This window comes from Polyodon spathula, chromosome 13 (assembly GCF_017654505.1).
Source record: "Polyodon spathula isolate WHYD16114869_AA chromosome 13, ASM1765450v1, whole genome shotgun sequence".
Classification (NCBI taxonomy): Eukaryota; Metazoa; Chordata; class Actinopteri; order Acipenseriformes; family Polyodontidae; genus Polyodon; species Polyodon spathula.
Window position 1 is genome coordinate 36,822,682 of NC_054546.1, and position 18,002 is coordinate 36,840,683.

The following is an 18,002-nucleotide window of genomic DNA, read 5'->3' on the forward strand; positions in this document are numbered from 1 at the left end:
TGTGTGAGCAGACACTGAGGAACATGATTACATTCAGTTAACTGCACTCTAAACTGATTATGCATGTGCCAAGCTAATGGACTACATTTGCAAGAGGAAAAATAACATCCAATCAATCTCAATTACTGCAGACCGCACCGGCCCCCGAGACAAGAAAGGTAGCCAGCTAACCCCAGCGCTCCGCCTCTCCTCCTACCCCCGTCCTCCAGAGCAAAAACTCAGCCAGCACAGCCTCCACCTTCCCTGCCTGCCTGCACCGGACAGTACCCTGTCTCGCTGGAGGACCGGGGCCTTCTGTTTCAGACAGCCACCCACCCCACTCTCACAACAGCTAACCACCCATCAAAGCTGAAGCAACTTATTTAATTGTATTCAGTTTTATTATATTTAGTTTTGCTTTGTGATGGATTCTTAATTGCCAGCAATGGAGACTGAAAGTAAACGAGAACGTAAGCAGTGGTAAATTGAATTTCCTCACACTGTCCAGCAGCTTCAGACTGGCTTAGGAGGGCTGTGATGATTGCACTACTGTCCAATGAGGGCTAAAGTGGTCACCAAACTCATTTCAGTGTAGCTGACAAATATTTCAACACATGTATGTATCAAAATAAATCTTTTACACGTATTTTAGAGATTTTATATATTTTTTAAAAGCCAGTTGAGGCCTATGTCTCTCTCTTCAGTAGAGACAGCCAATGATGCTGAATTGTGGTCGGCTTTGGGATGATGGCCTATATCCACTCGGAACCAGATTGAAACCAGATTGAAACCTCGAGAGGTGAAAGCCACGAGAAGCTAGAGAATCACCATGCTGCACCACACAGATAGCACTTATGTATAGTGGATGCAGCTTCTAATTCGTTTTCAGATGTGGCAGGTTCACTCCCATGCCGGTGGTCTTTGTGGTCAGCACAGGAACCTCTTACTTTCAGAAGCCTTTCGGAACATTCCGATACGTGGGGGGATATTTTTAGAAAGCCCTAATATGGACTGCATACCACAGAGTCTCAAATTATCCCCATCCAGTTTAGCCCTCAGTTAAAATCATCCTTTTTAATTCAAGTAATTATAGGCTCCAATTTATACAGAGCTGTGCACACAAAGGGGCTGCTTAATGCAAAGCAGTCTGATTTGGGCAAAGTGTCCAATGGGGTGCCCACATCTTACGGTGCACTTAAAATACCTTGCGCGCCATTTTCAAAAAATGGCAAATGAAAAAGAGCTCTGTGTGATATGTGAGATAATATATATATATATATATATATATATATATATATATATATATATATATATATATATATATATATATATATATATATATATAAAACACAGAATCAACACAGCAGCTCTTGAACCACGTTTTAAAAGTTTGACAGCAAAAAGTAAACGAACCATATTATGCGCGTGCACGCATAGTCATCTCTATGGAAAGCCATCTGGGACAAAAACACATTGTGCTGTTTTAAAGCGAGCCAGAATCCCATGGGGCAGAAAAAAGGCAAGCAAGTAGTTCTGAAATGCCTTGCTTAAACAACAAACAACTTCCTGAAACTTTGATTTTTATATAGACTGTATATATTATATACTGAGCATCAAAAGAAACGCATCACTTATATTTGGATAAAATTTACTAGATGTGATCAAAAAATGACAAACTATGTTTTAGAGTAGGTGCAGTGACTTTTTATTGTGCTGATTAACAACTGACATGACGAAGATGCTGCTAAATGATCTGTCGCTCTTGGGCAGGTGTTGTGACTCTTAGTCTCCCAGTTCGTGGCCTGTCATTGACAGAGTGTGTCTGGTTATACTGTCTCATCAGGTTTGAAATTGTTGGCTGTGAGCACCCAAGATGGTGAGCCACAGTACGCTGCCGTAGTCCAGCCTCTAATATGCAGATTGCACGAAGGCGCTGCTCTCTTGACAGACATGGCATAATGTTTTTGTTCTGTGGTTTTCTTTATTGCTTTTATTCAAGCTTGCAATTCAACAGCTGAAATCACTCCATATCCAGTGTCCAATCAACTCTCACTAATTATGTGATTAAGTGCATATGCTTCAGTCATAGTCACTCAAGCATGTCCTGGTCAAGGATGAATGATCGAGTGATTAAAAAGAAACCAAAAACATTTTGTCCATTTATATACCCTATTTTTTTTCCCCCGAAAATAAATGTGTTATAATAGTGTTATAAAGATTTGTTTGGTGCTCGGTACATATATATTTTGTTTTGCGACTTTCTGTTATGTGGAACATAATAAACGTGAACCAAAATGGTGAGTTTTTTCCCCCTTCATTTTACAACACCATTTCCATGTTTGTTTTAGTTGAAGCGTTTAAAGTAAAATTTCAGTTTTCATTTGCTTGTTCAGTTACAGAAAGGCACAAGTAAAACTTGCGTTATTACTTCATGAGAGACGTTGCGATGTGAAGGTAGCAGGCAGTGTGGTAAGACTGCAGTCTTTCAGTCCTACTGAACCTCCCAACTTCTTTACTAACAAGCAAGATTCCCCAAAAAACTCACAACACACAGGCCGAACCAAAAAAAAAAAAGAAAAATCACTCATCTCTGAAAAACAACTATCAAAGGAAATTAAGTGGCTGACAACAGAAGAAGTTTATTTGCGTCAACAGGAGTATAGCTACTGTTGGCAACTAGGCAAGGAGCCACAGTGTGGTGACCAATCTGGAAAACTCTTTTCCTGATGATGGGACTCTGTCTGGAGGCCCTAGCTCTATTCCCTGAATGGTGTCGGAAGGATTAGGTTACATACTTGAATCATTGTGGTATTTGTAAATATCCTGGCTACGTGTCTCGGCTTGAGCTTTGAGGGCGATTAAAACTGGGCTTTCTCTATCTCCTCATCATTGCCCCTGCAGTCGTGCACATACAGTATGGACAAGTGTGGTCTTTCACAGCAACATATATCCTCAGTGTCAGAAGTCAGCTACAAGGAAAATTCTCAAGTTTGTATTCTTCTCAAAATGAAGAGCTGCTTTTGCTAGTAAGTTTTTACCAATGCATGTGCAAACAAACACAATATGACCAAAGATTAGAACACTGAAATGGAGATCTGCATCACGTGTATGTTCTTCTTTATTTGTTTGTCACATACCTTCAGGTTTATATTACAAAAACTAAGTCAGTTTTTTGTTAACTTCCTTTTTTCCTTTTGTTACAGTGGGAGAAAGTGGGGGCTTCAGCTAGCTGGATGATTTAAGACCACTCCCCCCTCTCCCACCAGTGACAATGTGTTGTCAGTCTGGGTTAAATCAGCCAGAAGCAGATTGGGAGAAGGGTATGCAAGTGGAATCAGGGCAGTTAGATTTATAGCGATTTGTACTGGAGTGTTCATCCACTGGCCATTATAGAATGATTAGAGGAAAAGGTGAAGCTCAGAGTCCAGTAAAAATCAATACGGCTGTCAGGAACAATTCAGCCTCTCTGCCGGAGGAAAATTAGCACTCTCTTTCTCTCTTAACCTGGTCTTTCAAGGCCGCAGTCTGTTCAAAACTCAAGCTGGTTTTGCCGTAAACCTAATATTGTGTCTCACCTGTTTTAGCTGAGCTCTACTAATCGCCACTCGGGTATAGGTCTGATCTAAAAAACTTGCTGTTAACTTGCAAAGCCTGAAATGGATCTTGATTCCACAACACTGCTCCTTTCAGAAACTCAAAACATACCTGTTTGTCCGAATATGCCCCATTCCATTGCTGCATGAAAGAGTCTCGAATACATTTTTACCCCCCACAACAGTAGTTCAAATTGAATTACAGACTTTAACTATGGGATGAGAAAGAAGAAGAGGAGAGAGAAAGAGAGAGAGAGAGAGAGAGAGAGAGAGAGAGAGAGAGAGAGAAGGCAAGTGCAACTTTACTTTTTCTTCTATAAAATGTTTTGATTTCCCCATTCAGAGATTCACTTAAACTCTTACTCAAAAATGTAATATGGTTTTATTTGTATCCATTCATTCATGGTTTTGCTTCTGGCTAATGACAATAAAGCATAACTGAACTAAACTATATTGAAAGAATGGGTGGCGTGTGGTGATATTCACTCACCTTGTAAAGCTTCAGGCTGGCCTCGTGGCGCGAGTTGACCGTATGCAGACGAAGCTTCTCTAAGCTGTTCGTGTAGTAGTCACAGGCGTTGCACTTTAGGTGCACGGGGTTGCCGATGGCCACGCATTTGAGGCGCCACTCGTTGCCTTTGCCTCCTTCCTTGATGTGCGCCACCAGCTGGTACTTCTGCACGTGCTTGTCAGTCTTGCAGTGCAGCTGGAAGTTGGCCTTGAGCTGGGTAGTGTATCGGCAGAGCTTGCACTGGTGAGAATCTCCCACCACGGTACGCCACTCCTCCTCGGGCAGGCTGCGCTCCGAGCCCATGTGGAGCCCCAGCAGCTCCAGGTTGTCTGTGGTGAAGCGATTGCACACGGCGCACTGGAACAGCTTGAGGGACGGATCGCTGGACTGGGACAGGCTCTCTCCCAGGGACATCAGCTCCTCGGACACCAACTGCCCGCCCCCTAGGCGCATGTCCATAGGGATCTCGCTACCTACTATAAAAAGAACCACAACACACAAACAAACATACAGAAACAAATGTTACGCCAAATTGTGCTGCCTGCAAGTTCTTAAGTGACAAAAATGGGGTTTGTTCAATTCATCTGACTGATCTAAAACCCACCACTATTCAGGTAATTAAACTAGGCTTTGTTGACCAGATATCTAACAGTGCATGCAAGTATGTATTTCAGTTTGTAAATTATGCAAAACACAAGGGAGTGTCCTATTTTAATTATGTAAATGACAGCAGTATTTAGGATCAGTTAAATACATGCCAGGATTTTTTCATACTAGTATGAAACTAGGAAAATTGAATTATTCAACAACAGATTTACAAAGCTCCAGTGTACATTCTGAAATACAGTCACGGGTTAAAGGTTTATGAAAAGGCAGCAATATTCCATAACTAGCAATAAACAGCTCTGTTTTTTTTTTTTTTTTGGGGGGGGGGGAGGGGTTGTATTTTACTCCAATAGGAAAGTAGATGACCACACTCTGTACTGGCATGGAAGCTTAGAAACTTTAAACCACTGACAGCCTTTGCTTAAGACAGCATTGTATTATGTTCAGATGAACTCAGTTCCACAGGCTGCTGTTTGAACAGCTACAAAAGAACTGATTTAGCCAAAGCAGATTTAAGATTGTTATTTATTTTATATATATTTTTAAAAGGACTACAAATGTTCCCATAGCGTGTCTCCTTATATTCATGTACCTCTAAATCAATTCCAGGTCTTTATTGAGCTTTTTGAATCTCCTCAATTTCTCACTGCTGCCTCAAAGCTTGTTAGAAGTAATACAGGGGGTACTGATCGAATACATGAGTGTTACATGAGAAGAAAAATAAAATAAACTATAACAAACAACTCAAAAAGTAAATCATTAAAAATAAAATCAACAGAGCATGTAAAAGCAGAGAAAATAAATCATTTTTAGTTGTTGCCATCGCTCCCCTGATCTGAATCTATCATTGCCCAGACTGAAACTGCTGGCTGACCCTCCCTGACTTTACACAAAATGAATTCCAGCGGCACGGTTTTATTTACTGCCTTGGTATATACATATATATATAACATATTGAATGGAGTACTAGTATAAGGGGTCAACTTTAATACTTTTTTGTTATTGGTTTAAATGGAGTAAAATAGCCCATTAATGACTCATCCCTGTTTTCTTAAACAACTTTTGAGGTGTTTTTGTCATTATAGTTTATAAGGCAACAATGTTATTAAAACAAAACAAAAAATTCAATTGAAATGTCCATGTGTAAGAGGGTGCATACACAGGTGTGTGAGCGTGTGCAAGCATGAGCACGCGTCTCAGAGTCTGCAACCCTTTCAGAAAACAAAAAGCCTTAGAACTCCTCAGTACTATTCTGTAACGTGCTTATTAGATGTTTGCTGGAAAATTAACCAGATGGCAGAAAAGAAAAAAAAGAATTAGTCACAGCAATCAATTCCTGTTAATGTCTTTGAACTCGCGACAGTTTGAGACAAGTCTGTACAAACTCTGGGGTTGTGTCTGGCACGCACAACACTTCGCTCGGCAACAGAATCAAGATCAAATTTATAGCTGCAATTACAAAGTAAAGAAAACAAAATCTGTTGCTGACCAAACCAGCTGTTTCTGTACAATCTCCAACAAATGAACGGCGTAAAGTTAGGGTAGCCTGACAGAGGGAGTGTGTAACAGTTACTAATGCTATCCTCCCCTTTCCAAAAGGCTGTCCTAGGAAAATAAACATAACATCTCAAAGTCTGCAATTTCCCAGTTATTATAACCCAAATAAAAATATCAGGCTTCATTGATTAAAGTGTTCTACCAAGCCATTGAAATGAATGCATGGATAAAAGGTGCGTGATCTTGATCTACTCTTCAGGCAATACAGTGCAGACAAATCTTACTAGAAACCGCATCAATATCTACCATTGTATTAACAAGCACTTAAAAACACTCCAGAGCAGTCGTTACCTTGCACCTTACTAGTGAATCCTAAAATACTCCTTACTCAGCTCTCCAGCACTGTCATTACCATTTTCCTGAATAATGAATGATAAGCACGCCATTCTCAGCTGAACTAAACTACTCCATTCCCAGCCCCTCAGTGCTTTCACACCGGTCCAGTTGAGAGGGGTATTGCTGTAGAACGAAGGCTCCCACAGCACGGCTCTCGCAGGGGAGCTTAAAAGGGTAGTGCTGCATGCGCAACTCATAATAGACGCCATCATTATATGCTACAGCCCGATAACATAAGAGTGATGAATTTAGGTACTAAAACAAAGTTTATTTTATAACAATAACCTAACCCTAAACCTAAGGTTCGTGGGGTATTGGCTGTGGGTCACCAATTAGTTCTCACAGGGTAATTACTATGTTTAGTGTTCTCCCGCTCCCACACCCTGTTTATGGTCACATGGTAGCGGTGCTGAGGGTGAATGAAGCATGACGTAAATCATGAGTTGCAAACTCAGCACTTACTCTGTGCAAGCTATGCTGTGAGACTTTGTTCTGCAGCTATATTGTCTTGGTCCAGTCTGGGAGGAACTTCCCTCTTACAATAGATTTGCACACACAGACGTGGATATAAAATCAAAACTATATTTATTTAGCAGTGTGGGCCGTAGAAGCGGCAGGGAAAACCATCTAGGCAGGTTGTCCTGTTTGAAGTGCTTCTGATGGGAGTAGAATATCTCTCTGTCTCTGTCTCTCTCACTCTTTCACACACATACACACACCTCTCTTGGCAACAAAAGGAACTGTGCTGAGTTCAACAGGGCAGGTAAGCCCTGGAGCAGCACACAAGGAGCGGGCAGCTCCATCAAAAAAGTGAGTGAGTGAGAGAGAGAGAAGCAAGCAGACTCAATTAACCTTTTACTTCCCAACACTCTGCAATGGGACCCAATTACAAAATTGCCTAATGCTTTTTTAATAGTTCACTGTTTTGAGCATTGTTAGTAACACTTCTCTCCTAAAAAAAATGGACAGGACTAGAAACAAGGGTCTCACCGAGTGCGGGTGCCAGAGCTGCCATGTTTGGGTCAAGCTGGAAGCTGCCCAGCAGGTACTGGGTGTCGGCCCCGCTGGAGTCCATCTTGAGGCCAGGAGGCAGGTTCATATTCTGTGTCAGGTAGTACTGGTAAAGCTCAGCCTCCGAAGGCGAGGGCAGAGCCCCCAGGCCGAGCCGGCCGTGCTGCATCTGGCTCATGTTCTGCTGCAGCAACATCATGTTGTGCATGTGCTTCTCGCTGGTCATGTGGATGCGCAGGTTGCGGGCCACGTTGGTCTCGTAATCACACACCTCGCAGCGCCACATGGGCTTGCTTTTTGGCTTGGTGGGGGAGGGAGTTCCACAGGCCCCAGTGGAGTGGGCTGTGGCCTGGACAGGGTGATGATGGTGGTGAGCAGGGTGGTGGTGGACAGGGGCTTGGGCAGCTGAGGGAACACCTACAACCCCACCGGGGGCTTGTCCAAAGACCTGGTCCCCAGCAGTGGTGACAGCTGCAATGGAGCTTCCATTCTGCAGGTTCTGCATGTTGTTGAGGTGCTTGTCGGACTGCATGTGGATGCTCAGGTTGCCCTTGGTGGTTGTGGAGTAGTTACAGACCTCACAGCGGAAGGGCTTGTACCCGCAGGTATAGCTCTCTCCCCGGGCCAGGCGAGGGTGGGACTGGCCAGAGGTGCAGTAGACGCAACTGCCGCCCAAGTCTGGGTGCTTCTCCTTCATGTGGGCCTCTAGTGTCTGCTGGTACTTGTAGTGCCAGTTGCATTTGGGACACTTGAGGGTCTTGCAGGAGTTGCGAGAGTGCATCATGGTCATGTGGCCGCCCAGGGAGCGGGAGGAGCCCAGGACAGTGTCACACTTGGGGCACTCCACCCCGCTGCCACTGCCACTGCCACTGGCCCCTCCGTCCTGAGGGCACTCTCCAGCCCCCGCCAGCTCGCAGGGAGTCCCAGGATGGGGGTGCGAGTGGGGGTGCTGGGAAGGGTGGAGGAGGTGATGGTGATGATGGTGGTGGAGCAGGTGGTGATGGTGCATGAGAGCACCATTGTCCTCTTCCCCCTCAGCCAGGCTTTCATTTGGTTCAGGAGCTGTGGCACTATCTCGAATGGCACTTTCATCTGTCGCATTCGTGATGGAGATGTTGGTGGGGGAGGTGGATGCGAGAGGAGCAGAGGAAGTGTTGGATGCCATTTCTTCCTCCTCTTCTCCCTTGCCTGCTGCCGCTGCCACCGCTGCTGCTGCTGCTGCAGGGACAGTCATTCCCTGGCAGTTAAAGCTCACAAGGAGTTCAGAATTTCTCCCTCCACCATCACCCTCCCCTTCCAACTCAGTGAGGAAGGAGGAAGAGGAGATGGACGAAGTGCTTTTGCTGTCTCTGTGTGCAGTACTGGCCTCAAAGGGGCAGGCGGAAGGCTGGAGAGCTCTACTAGGCATTAGTAAAGGAGATTTGGAAATGCTTTGGTTTGAGACAGCCAGTTCCCCCCCTTCTCTGCCGCTACTGCTGCTGCAGGCGACTGCATTAACCACATCATCCTCCTCCTCTTCCTCATCTTCTATTAAATCCTCTTCGTCTGAGACATCATCGCTCGGAAAGTGTACTTTTCCCTCCCCCCTTTCCCTATCCCCTTCCTCATTCTCCCCTCTTTGTGTCCCCCCTCTTCCCCCCACAGGCCCCTCTGCTCTCCCTCCCCGCTCAGACGGGGCACTGGAGTCTTTGGCAGGGCCTTGGGCTGAGGTAAGCAAGGGCTGCTTGGGACTTCCCAGTCCTCCCAGCGTTACGAGGGAGCTTAACAAGGTTTGCTGGGGGCCAGAATCCAAGTCTTTTTTAAGAGCTTCCCTCCCCCCACCACCTCCACTACTACTACTGCTCCCCCCTTCCAATTGGACTCCACTGAAGGTCCCATAGAAGCTCTGCCCAGGGCCCATGGGCAGCAGGGTGGGTGGGGGAGGTGGGCTCTTGTTTTTTGGTTCCAGGAAGCTGATGAGTGGCTCCTTGTCCTTGCCGATGCCCTGGATGATGGCGGAGGTGGGCTTGTGCCCAAGGAGCCGACGCTCATCTTCGCTCAGGGTCATCCGGTGATCGTGCACAGCATGGGTGGCAAAAGAACGCACGTAGCCGAAGGACAGCTTGCAGAGGAAACACATGAGAATGGGCTTGCCTTGGCCATAGAGGGCCAGCCCGTCAAATTTGGAGAAATCCACATTGTTGGGAACATCTTTGGATACGCAGGAGTTCTTGGCAGACCCGTCGCTGTTTAGGTAATCCTTGTTGCTTTTGTGGCGCACATCGAAGACGCGGAAACTGTGCAGGACAGGGCTCAGGCCTGCCAGGGATGAGGTATTGGGGAAGCCTTGGTCTGGGGAACCGAACCACTTCCCAAAAGACGAGGCTATGTGGAAAGTGTTGATGATCTGAGGGTAGACCGCAGAAGAGGTCCCTGCAGGTTCGCCTTGTTTCCCCAAGCTGGGGAGAAGAGAGTTTGTGTGGAGCAGCCCGGACGGTGCCACACCCCCTCCGCTTTGGATCAGCTGGCTGATGCTCTCCACGATGTAGGCCGAGCCATCAGGCTGGTAGACTATCTCTCCGGCCAAGTTCTCCACATCGCTGCATTCCTCCTCCTCCTCCTCTCCTTCCTCACTCCCACTCTCTGCTGCCACTGGCTGCCTTGTCCGCCGCCCCAGAAGAGTCGGCATCCCCCCTCCAGATGCCACAGGCATTCCCGGGAAGGGCTGCAAACTCGGGTAACAATCCATTCCTTCGTCGTCATCAAGATCGTCCAACTCATCATCGTCCTCCTCCTCTCCGCAGCTCCCCTCCTCCTCCTCCTCTTCCTCTGTTCTAGTCTGCCGCTCTGCCTTTGCGCTCTCGCCGGGGGCAGTGTGCGTTGGGTGTTTCTGCTGCTCTCTCACTCCCTCTTGCAGGGGAACACTATGAGCCTGGAGCTGGGAGGGGTAGGGTGCCGACAGAGACAGGGGCTCAAGGGGGAGGGGCTGGCTGCTGGGAGGGGTCGGTGCTCTAGGGTGCTCGTTCCAGGGCTGCGGCGGCAGGTGCTGCTGTTGCTGGGAGAGGGTGGTGGCGAGCCCATCATCTGTCCCAGAAACCACGGGAGACTCACAGCTTTCCATGCTGATGCCTACATGAGGCGTTCATCGCATCCAGGCCTGAACACGGGAGAGAAGAGAGGTTAGGGAACATAGGGATACAGGTTTTTAAGCTTCAAACATTCTTTTTCGCTATCCTCCCAGACAAACTGTCATTGGAGGAAAACTCTGCAGCCACAATACTGGCACCTAAACTACAGTGCCCATCACATTACTTCCGTTATTATTAAAAAAAACTCCTTGTATATAAAATATGCACGCAACTTTGGTCTTGCTTACATCTGAACAGGGTGCTTATATACTTAGAAGCAGTTTTAGATCAGAAAAGCTTCATTAGTCCCTTGATTTCAATTAAAGAGCTGTGTTGTTAAGACTTTTAGTTGTGCTCCACAATTAGCCCAGTGTAATTTGGGGGTGTTTAATTGGCACTGAAGAGCTGCTGGGATAGTACAGTATGGTATAATTCCATCCTTTGATCTTCCTGTTGATTATCTACATAATTCAAGTGAAAACAAGCCCTCTGTCCTGAATGTGGTGTGCATTCAGTAGGAGACTCGAGCTGCACTAGGAGTCTAGTGTGAATTTAAAACAAGGCGATCAAAAATTCACTCAACATAAACCAACTGAAACCAATAACTCTCGTCTGGCCTTTAACCTTGAGTTGCTGAATATTACATAAGCAATGTTTCCCAGCACAAAGGAGGTGTTTTCTGTCTCAACAGATTACAACATACTGCACTCTGCCTTGACTGCAGTATTTATTCTAAATATTTTGTTCCAACTTTTTTCATTACAAAGGCCTCACCATAATATTTTTTCTTGCCATCTCAGGTGGGAATTTTAGCAATGACCAGCCGTGGTTTGTACTGGTTAGAGACTTGTTTTCAAGTGGTCATGGCGCTTCAAGAGACTACAAAGTTAAAGCACAGATCATGCTGGTTCAGGAAAGTAAACTAGTCAATAGTAAAAGACCCTTGGCTTAATTAAAAGTCAAGCGATTGCTTTAAATCTGTGCTGGGGGTAATTAAAACTTGTAAAAAAGTCAGTATTCTGAACTGTTGACCACTCACCACCATCAGTTACAAAAACTGTATTCATGCCTTTTCCTTTTTCAAAATGGTGCAAGTTACACTCTGGAGAAAACAGTTCAGGACGAATGGGGGCAATTGGGCCAGCTTTAAGTCTGTAATCCAAAGTGTTATTTTTAATGAAAGGCCAATAAAGCTGTTTATGTTAAGTCCCAGGCCACAGCATTAACCACTCATCTTATACCCTCAGCATGGCCGACAGAAAGCTCCACTAGTCAACCTGCCATGTCTGCTGTTTGCACCAAACAGGATTACTCTTTACAAATAAGTAGGCCTAATTCAATAGCCAATGCTAGTTATTGATGTGCTAGTGGATTGTCAGGAGTCGTGCTGCCGCCGATGGGCCTGGGAATATAATACGGTTGTCTACAGTACTTATGGTTACAAAGTGACACCTGTTTAAAGTCGGGAAGCCTTTAATGTCTCCAATAAACAAATGGGATTTACGGCGCAAGGCAAGAGCTCGATAAAATAGCCTCGTGCTGGGGTGGGTGCTTTTTCACTAACCACAATACTCACACTTAAACTTGTCAAACCCACAAGTAGAACTGACTGAAGCACTGTATTCCAAGCACTGTAAAGCTGCATTTTAATATAATAATGAACACAATTATAAGCCCTTCATTCTCAGCTCTTCAATGCAGTCAAAATACACTTGCTGTACGTGGTGCCTAAAGGAAAATTGCAACATGAAGGCTGAATGTGAAATGAAGCCAAAGATAATCCCAGGTATATAAAAAAAGGATTTCAGGCCTTGGGAACACATATTACTACAGAGACTAACCCTAGTGGAGTGCCTCCACCGACAAATGGAAAACAAATAGCAGATTTCTTTAAAAGGCTTCCCATTGCCTTCGCCCCGGCCGGGTAACGTCCAGAGAATCCCTGGAACTGCCCAGCTATGTCTGAGCCCCTTTATTACATGCTGTCCTGTCCAGACAGTGGTCAGTGGCAGTGAGTTGTTTGCGCAGGTGGACTCTCTTGTCTACCTGCATGGATAAAAGGCTTCTCTCTTGTGCTAGTTGGCCTGCCTGCTTGTCTCTGTCCGTCTCTGGAAATCAGCACTGCAGAACCCATGGCACCTGCATGAACTCCCTGAATGAATTCATTTCAACTATATTTACATGATGAATAATCTACCAAGATGTAACATCTGCTTCTTAGGAGTACTCCCATCAGGGGGGGGGGGATCAAATACTTTTTTTCATTAAATTAACCAGGCCACAGAAAATGCAAGTCTAGTCAGTTAATTTTTTTTTAATTGTACAGTGGTACCAAAAATTAATTGTCAGTTTGCTCCAAGCCATGTGCAAAATTTAATTTAATATTTCTATTATTGCCATTGTTTTATGGGGTGTCATGCCACAGCTAAGGAAAATAAATTGGATTCATTCGTCAAAGAGACTGAGCATTGCTGACGTTGTAAGACAGGTGTCTTCTTATGCAGTTAACTTGTACAATTACTTGGGCATACTGTAAATTAAACAAAAAAATCAGTTTGGAAACTTTCTTTATGTGGTGGAGACACTCGCCCTTATGCTACAATTCCTGGGAATTGGTTATGCTACAATAATTTTGGAAACAGCTTCAATAGGAATGCAAGTAAATAAAACCCAGGGGAAGCAGGATAAGATAATTAAAGTAGCTGGCACAATCTCTTCCTCCGACTCTTTTTACTAAGCACAGTCTCAGCCATTCAAGGGTTACTGTGCTTATTGAAAAATCAATGACATAATGCTTAGCCAGTTACAGGAAAATGTGGGAAGGAAGGGTTCCTATTGATAAAGCAGAAGGCTTTTGATGTTGCACGAGGGACGTGTTTATCGATAGAAAACCCATTGTATTCCTCAGGCAAAGCAAAAGGGCTTGCCCAATTAATTGTGATTTTATGGGGGGGTTTTTGTAAACTTTTTTTTAATTTTTTACCTTTCCCTCCAAATAAAAAAAAAACTAAACAAAAAACAAAAAAACACACCTCTTTATTGTAGATCTCACACTTTAACGTCTTTGCCAAATCACTGGAACACACTGCCTCCTTCAGGTTTCTCAGCTCTAACCACAAGGCCACTGACTTTCACCTGGTCCCTCAGCTTTAGCCACTAGGCCACACTGCCACCAGCGTAATGCCTCTGCTTTAATGACTTGGCTATTGCCTCCCACCTACAGTATCTCTCAGCTCTACATCAGCAGGTCACACTGCCTCCCTAGAAAACGGTTTATAAATTGTACTTGTAGGAACAGCAACAATTAAAAAAAACAACAGAACAATAACAATCTCAGACTTATACTCAGCCCCCCTCCCACTGTGCAATACAAACGGGAATGAAACGTTCCAGCCCGGTACTTCAGAAGGCAAAAAGTCAACTCAGGTCGATGGCACTCAGTCTGTAAACACGGCTTCCCGTAAAATCAATGATCTTCAGTTATAGCTATCAGTCTGCAGAGCAGAAATAGCTCCTGGTCTGGCAGGATAGGGGAGGGGGAGTTGCAGGCTGGTGCGGTCTTCAGATGCTGCTGGCATACAGCAACTAAGTCATCAGGGATGATAAGTTTGTAGCCCATCGAAACTACTGTAAACTGCATTTACTATGCAGGGAAAGTCATGTTCTGCATAAGGAGTGGAATGGAAGAAAGACTGCATGCCATATCACCCATTCCAGGTTTTAAAACGAGTTTGATTAGCCACAGTGTAGTGGTAAAAAGCTCAGATGTGTCTTATTAAATTCACAGTAAAACCAGGAATAGAACTGTTTTGCAAAGGGAGTATTACTGCTGTCCCTGAAGAAGCTAGTGTATGACCTTCTACAGAATGCAGTTTAAGGCATTACAATACATTTTCTTACAACCATTTTTTAAAAATCTTTTGGGCCTATTTTCAGTATGGTCTTATAAGATAAGACAACTCATTTTAAATCTGTATGGGAAACCACAGCAGATATTTCCTACAGAACCAGTCATTTCACAGGATACATCTCTAGCTGGAATCGCCAAAGGAAGCTTTTTACTGTCCTTTTTTGTAAAGATATCAAGATATGAATCAAACACTACATATGCTTTTGTGCAAAAACGGCTACAAGCCAAGCAACCAATCAGCATGCAGGAGAGCTGGATGAGATAAGAGGGAGGAGTGGAGGGTGGCAGACTTTTTTTTTTCCACGCTTCCTGCCTCTGTGTGCACGATAGGACCGTGGTGTAATTAGAAATTGTTAATTAGCTCTGGGTTAATTACACAGTTCGCAAGATAGCTGGTGAAAGAAGCTTGCAGGGTGACAATCCGAAACAAAGCTGGAGAGCACACAGCAGGGAACCCGCAGCCCTCCTGCCAATTAGCAGCTAGCTTGTGGAGCAACAGTGGCAGAGGGGGATTACAAATGATATGCGTGCAAACTTGCTGCGTCACGGATTGCCACGACTTGGTGGTGAAATCCCTTCTACTGTAGGCATACAGTCGTTACTACTACTTTTTTTTTTTTTTTTTTTTAAGTACGCAGTTGGTAAGAAAATTGATCAGATCTTGTTGACTTTACTGTGGAACATTACTTCCAATTATAGGTATACACAATATAAAAATCAAGCACTCTCATTGGTTTAGGCATTTGCCTATTTGATCACAGTTGTTTTTTTTACATAGTGGTATGTACAAAAGATAAACAGCAGATCCACTATTTAGATTTTAAATGTGTTTTTTTTTTTTTTTTTTTTTTTTTTTTTTTTAATATTACTATTTTAATAATATCACTAATAAGAAGCCCCTTATTGATTCTCTGTTAAAACCTTCACAGAAACACATCCAGTATCATTTCCCTGTGCTGTCCCTAGTGATTCATTTAGCTAAAAGGTTTGTGCTATATAAATGCATAAATTATCCCACAGATAAAGGTATTGATGTATAATCAGAGATAGGCAATCACACTCACACCGCAAACCCTACATTCACCCTCAGGCAAGCTGGCACACAACACAGCAGGGGAGAGGGAAGGAAGCTAGAACACAGCTCAAACTGTCAAGCTGAGGAGAAACGACTGGGGCAAGCAGCACAGACTGGGAGGGAGGGGAGGGGGAGGTTAATTAAAATGGAGAAAGTATGGATGGGAAATGAAAGAGAAGGGGGGAGAGAGAGAGAGAGAGAGAGAGAGAGAGAGAGAGAGAGAGAGAGAGAGAGAGAGAAACTGTCTCTACAATAAAAAGTCGCTAGGAAGTGAGAGAAGCAGATCACAGCTACACAGCCAGACAGCACATTTTCTCTAATTATACAAACCTGCTATTTATATCTCTGGGAATCAGCTTTTTTCTGTAGCAAAACTGGAAGTGAAACCTGCTTACTAGTTTATTTTTCTTTTGTTTATATAGCAACGAGAAGAGAAAACAAATGTAAGTGCCTGCCTCGCGCCTGCCCTAGACTGGAGGGAGCACTCTTATCTTTCAGGGAGTCAGCGAGAACCTCGTGCCTGCCCTAGACTGGAGGGAGAGCCCTATCTTTCAGGGGGTCTGCGAGAAGTTTAGTTTCCATACATACCAAATCCTGGACCGCCTGTGTCGCTAAATTAATGGCTCCATTTTCACGTGGCCTACTATTCACTGAGGGCTCCAACAATCCATGTGTGGCTTAAGAAGGATTTGAACCCAGGTCTCTAGAGGTAAATGGCTAGTGCATTCTTTAACTGTGCCACATACAGTAGCTACACCTGGGGAACAAACAGCACTTTGTATGTAAAATAAAATTAAATTAAAAAAAAACTATTAAAGTTTCTTTAATAACATAGTAATAATATGCATATGGGAAGATGGCAGTGATTTTTAGGAATAGGAAATAAAAAAAATAAATTCAAACCAACATGATTTCTAGTTCTTCTGCATGCTCACCAAGCTGTGACAGGTTAAACAAGCTATCGCGAATAGAGTTGTTAAGGTGATCAATAGCATTGAAATATTAAACCTTAAGAAGCTGCATTATTGACTGGGAGGCTGATGATAAAACTGTTTATTATGATACTCAGCGGGCTCTGTGTACATATTTCCACAAAGGCTCCTTCTGTCATGACAGCTGGAATGCACCGCACTGCTCTCTGACCCACAAGACCTTTGTCCAGGGAGGGACAAGGATTAAAGGACAGACTGCAGGACATTGAAATAGCTGGGTCTGTGAAGACTTGATCTGCTACAATTAAATTGAAAATCGATTTTTCAATCGACTCCATTCCTCACTATAAACATTGAGATAAATACAGGATAATCGATTAAATAATTACATTTTTGTAATGCGCATAGGTAACAACATTTAACTTTAATCAAAGAAACTACACCCTGCCTTGCTATTTACAGTATTTCTGTCAAAGACAAGCAGTGGGCGTGTTCTTCTTTGCCTGCTGAAGCGTTAATTAGCATCTGATTTGCTGGTCCCTATTACCAGCGAATCAGTTTTGAAAATGCTTTGCAAGTACGCGCTCTCTGTGTATTCGACAAAAAGCACACTGCCTTGGATCCGCAGCAGGTCGACAAGCTTGTATTCCTGGCAAACAACATGTAAATAAAATTGTGCACATTAAAGAAAACTGACTGTATATAATTTGAGCTTTTTTAAAACAGAGTTTTAAAATTAGCTATTAACCCTGGGAATAATACTGTTTTATTTAGTTTTTTTTATGATGTATTTTTGAAACCAGGCTGCATGCTCTGTCTGGGTTTCCTGATTGCCGACTACATCTTAGTTAATGCAAGTCCAATCAGTGCCGGCCAAAGTTGATAAAAACATGTTTATGCTGGTACTCCTAAAGTTCAACGCTCAAAGCTGCATTACAGTTAATTACCCCTCGCATTTCATTGTTGTGCACTAGCTTTTACTGAACAGCAATGATATTAAAATGATCACATCGGTGGAGGGGGGGGGGGGGGGGGGGGCTGCCAGACAGAATGGCAGGAGATAATGTCCCTTAAATCCCGGCTCTTTTTAAGTAATCCGAAAAACAAATACCTCAGCAATGACCAAACCCTGCACCTGGTAAAACAGAACAGAGTGCTTACAGGCACCTGGAATTAGCCAAGTATCCCTGGAATAGCAGTCTTAAAGGGACAGTGTCTCTAAACTTACTTTAGCCAAAGGCAGACAGGAGAAGGCGAGAGAATTCTGGGAGGGAGGCAGTCCGGCCTAGAGGTTAGAGCTAAGTGACAGGGAGATAGGCAGTGTAGCCTAGGGGTTAGAGCTGAGGGACTGGGAGGGAAGCAATGTGGCTTGTGTTTAAAGCAAA

At 44.1% G+C, this 18,002-nt stretch overlaps 1 protein-coding gene across 5 annotated transcripts in view; it reads right to left on the reverse strand.

Moving 5' to 3' along the window:
- Positions 1–18,002, reverse strand: part of LOC121325903 (zinc finger homeobox protein 3-like) — a 133,376-nt gene that overhangs the window by 77,322 nt on the left and 38,052 nt on the right. For all 5 annotated transcript variants that reach the window (XM_041268977.1, XM_041268980.1, XM_041268979.1 and 2 more), the window contains 2 exons: positions 7,573–10,729; positions 4,063–4,559 (listed from right to left, as the gene is read on the reverse strand). In XM_041268977.1, the coding sequence (XP_041124911.1) occupies positions 4,063–4,559; positions 7,573–10,693 (3,618 nt within the window). In that variant the 5' untranslated portion in view covers positions 10,694–10,729. The remainder of the gene's footprint in view (positions 1–4,062; positions 4,560–7,572; positions 10,730–18,002) is intronic.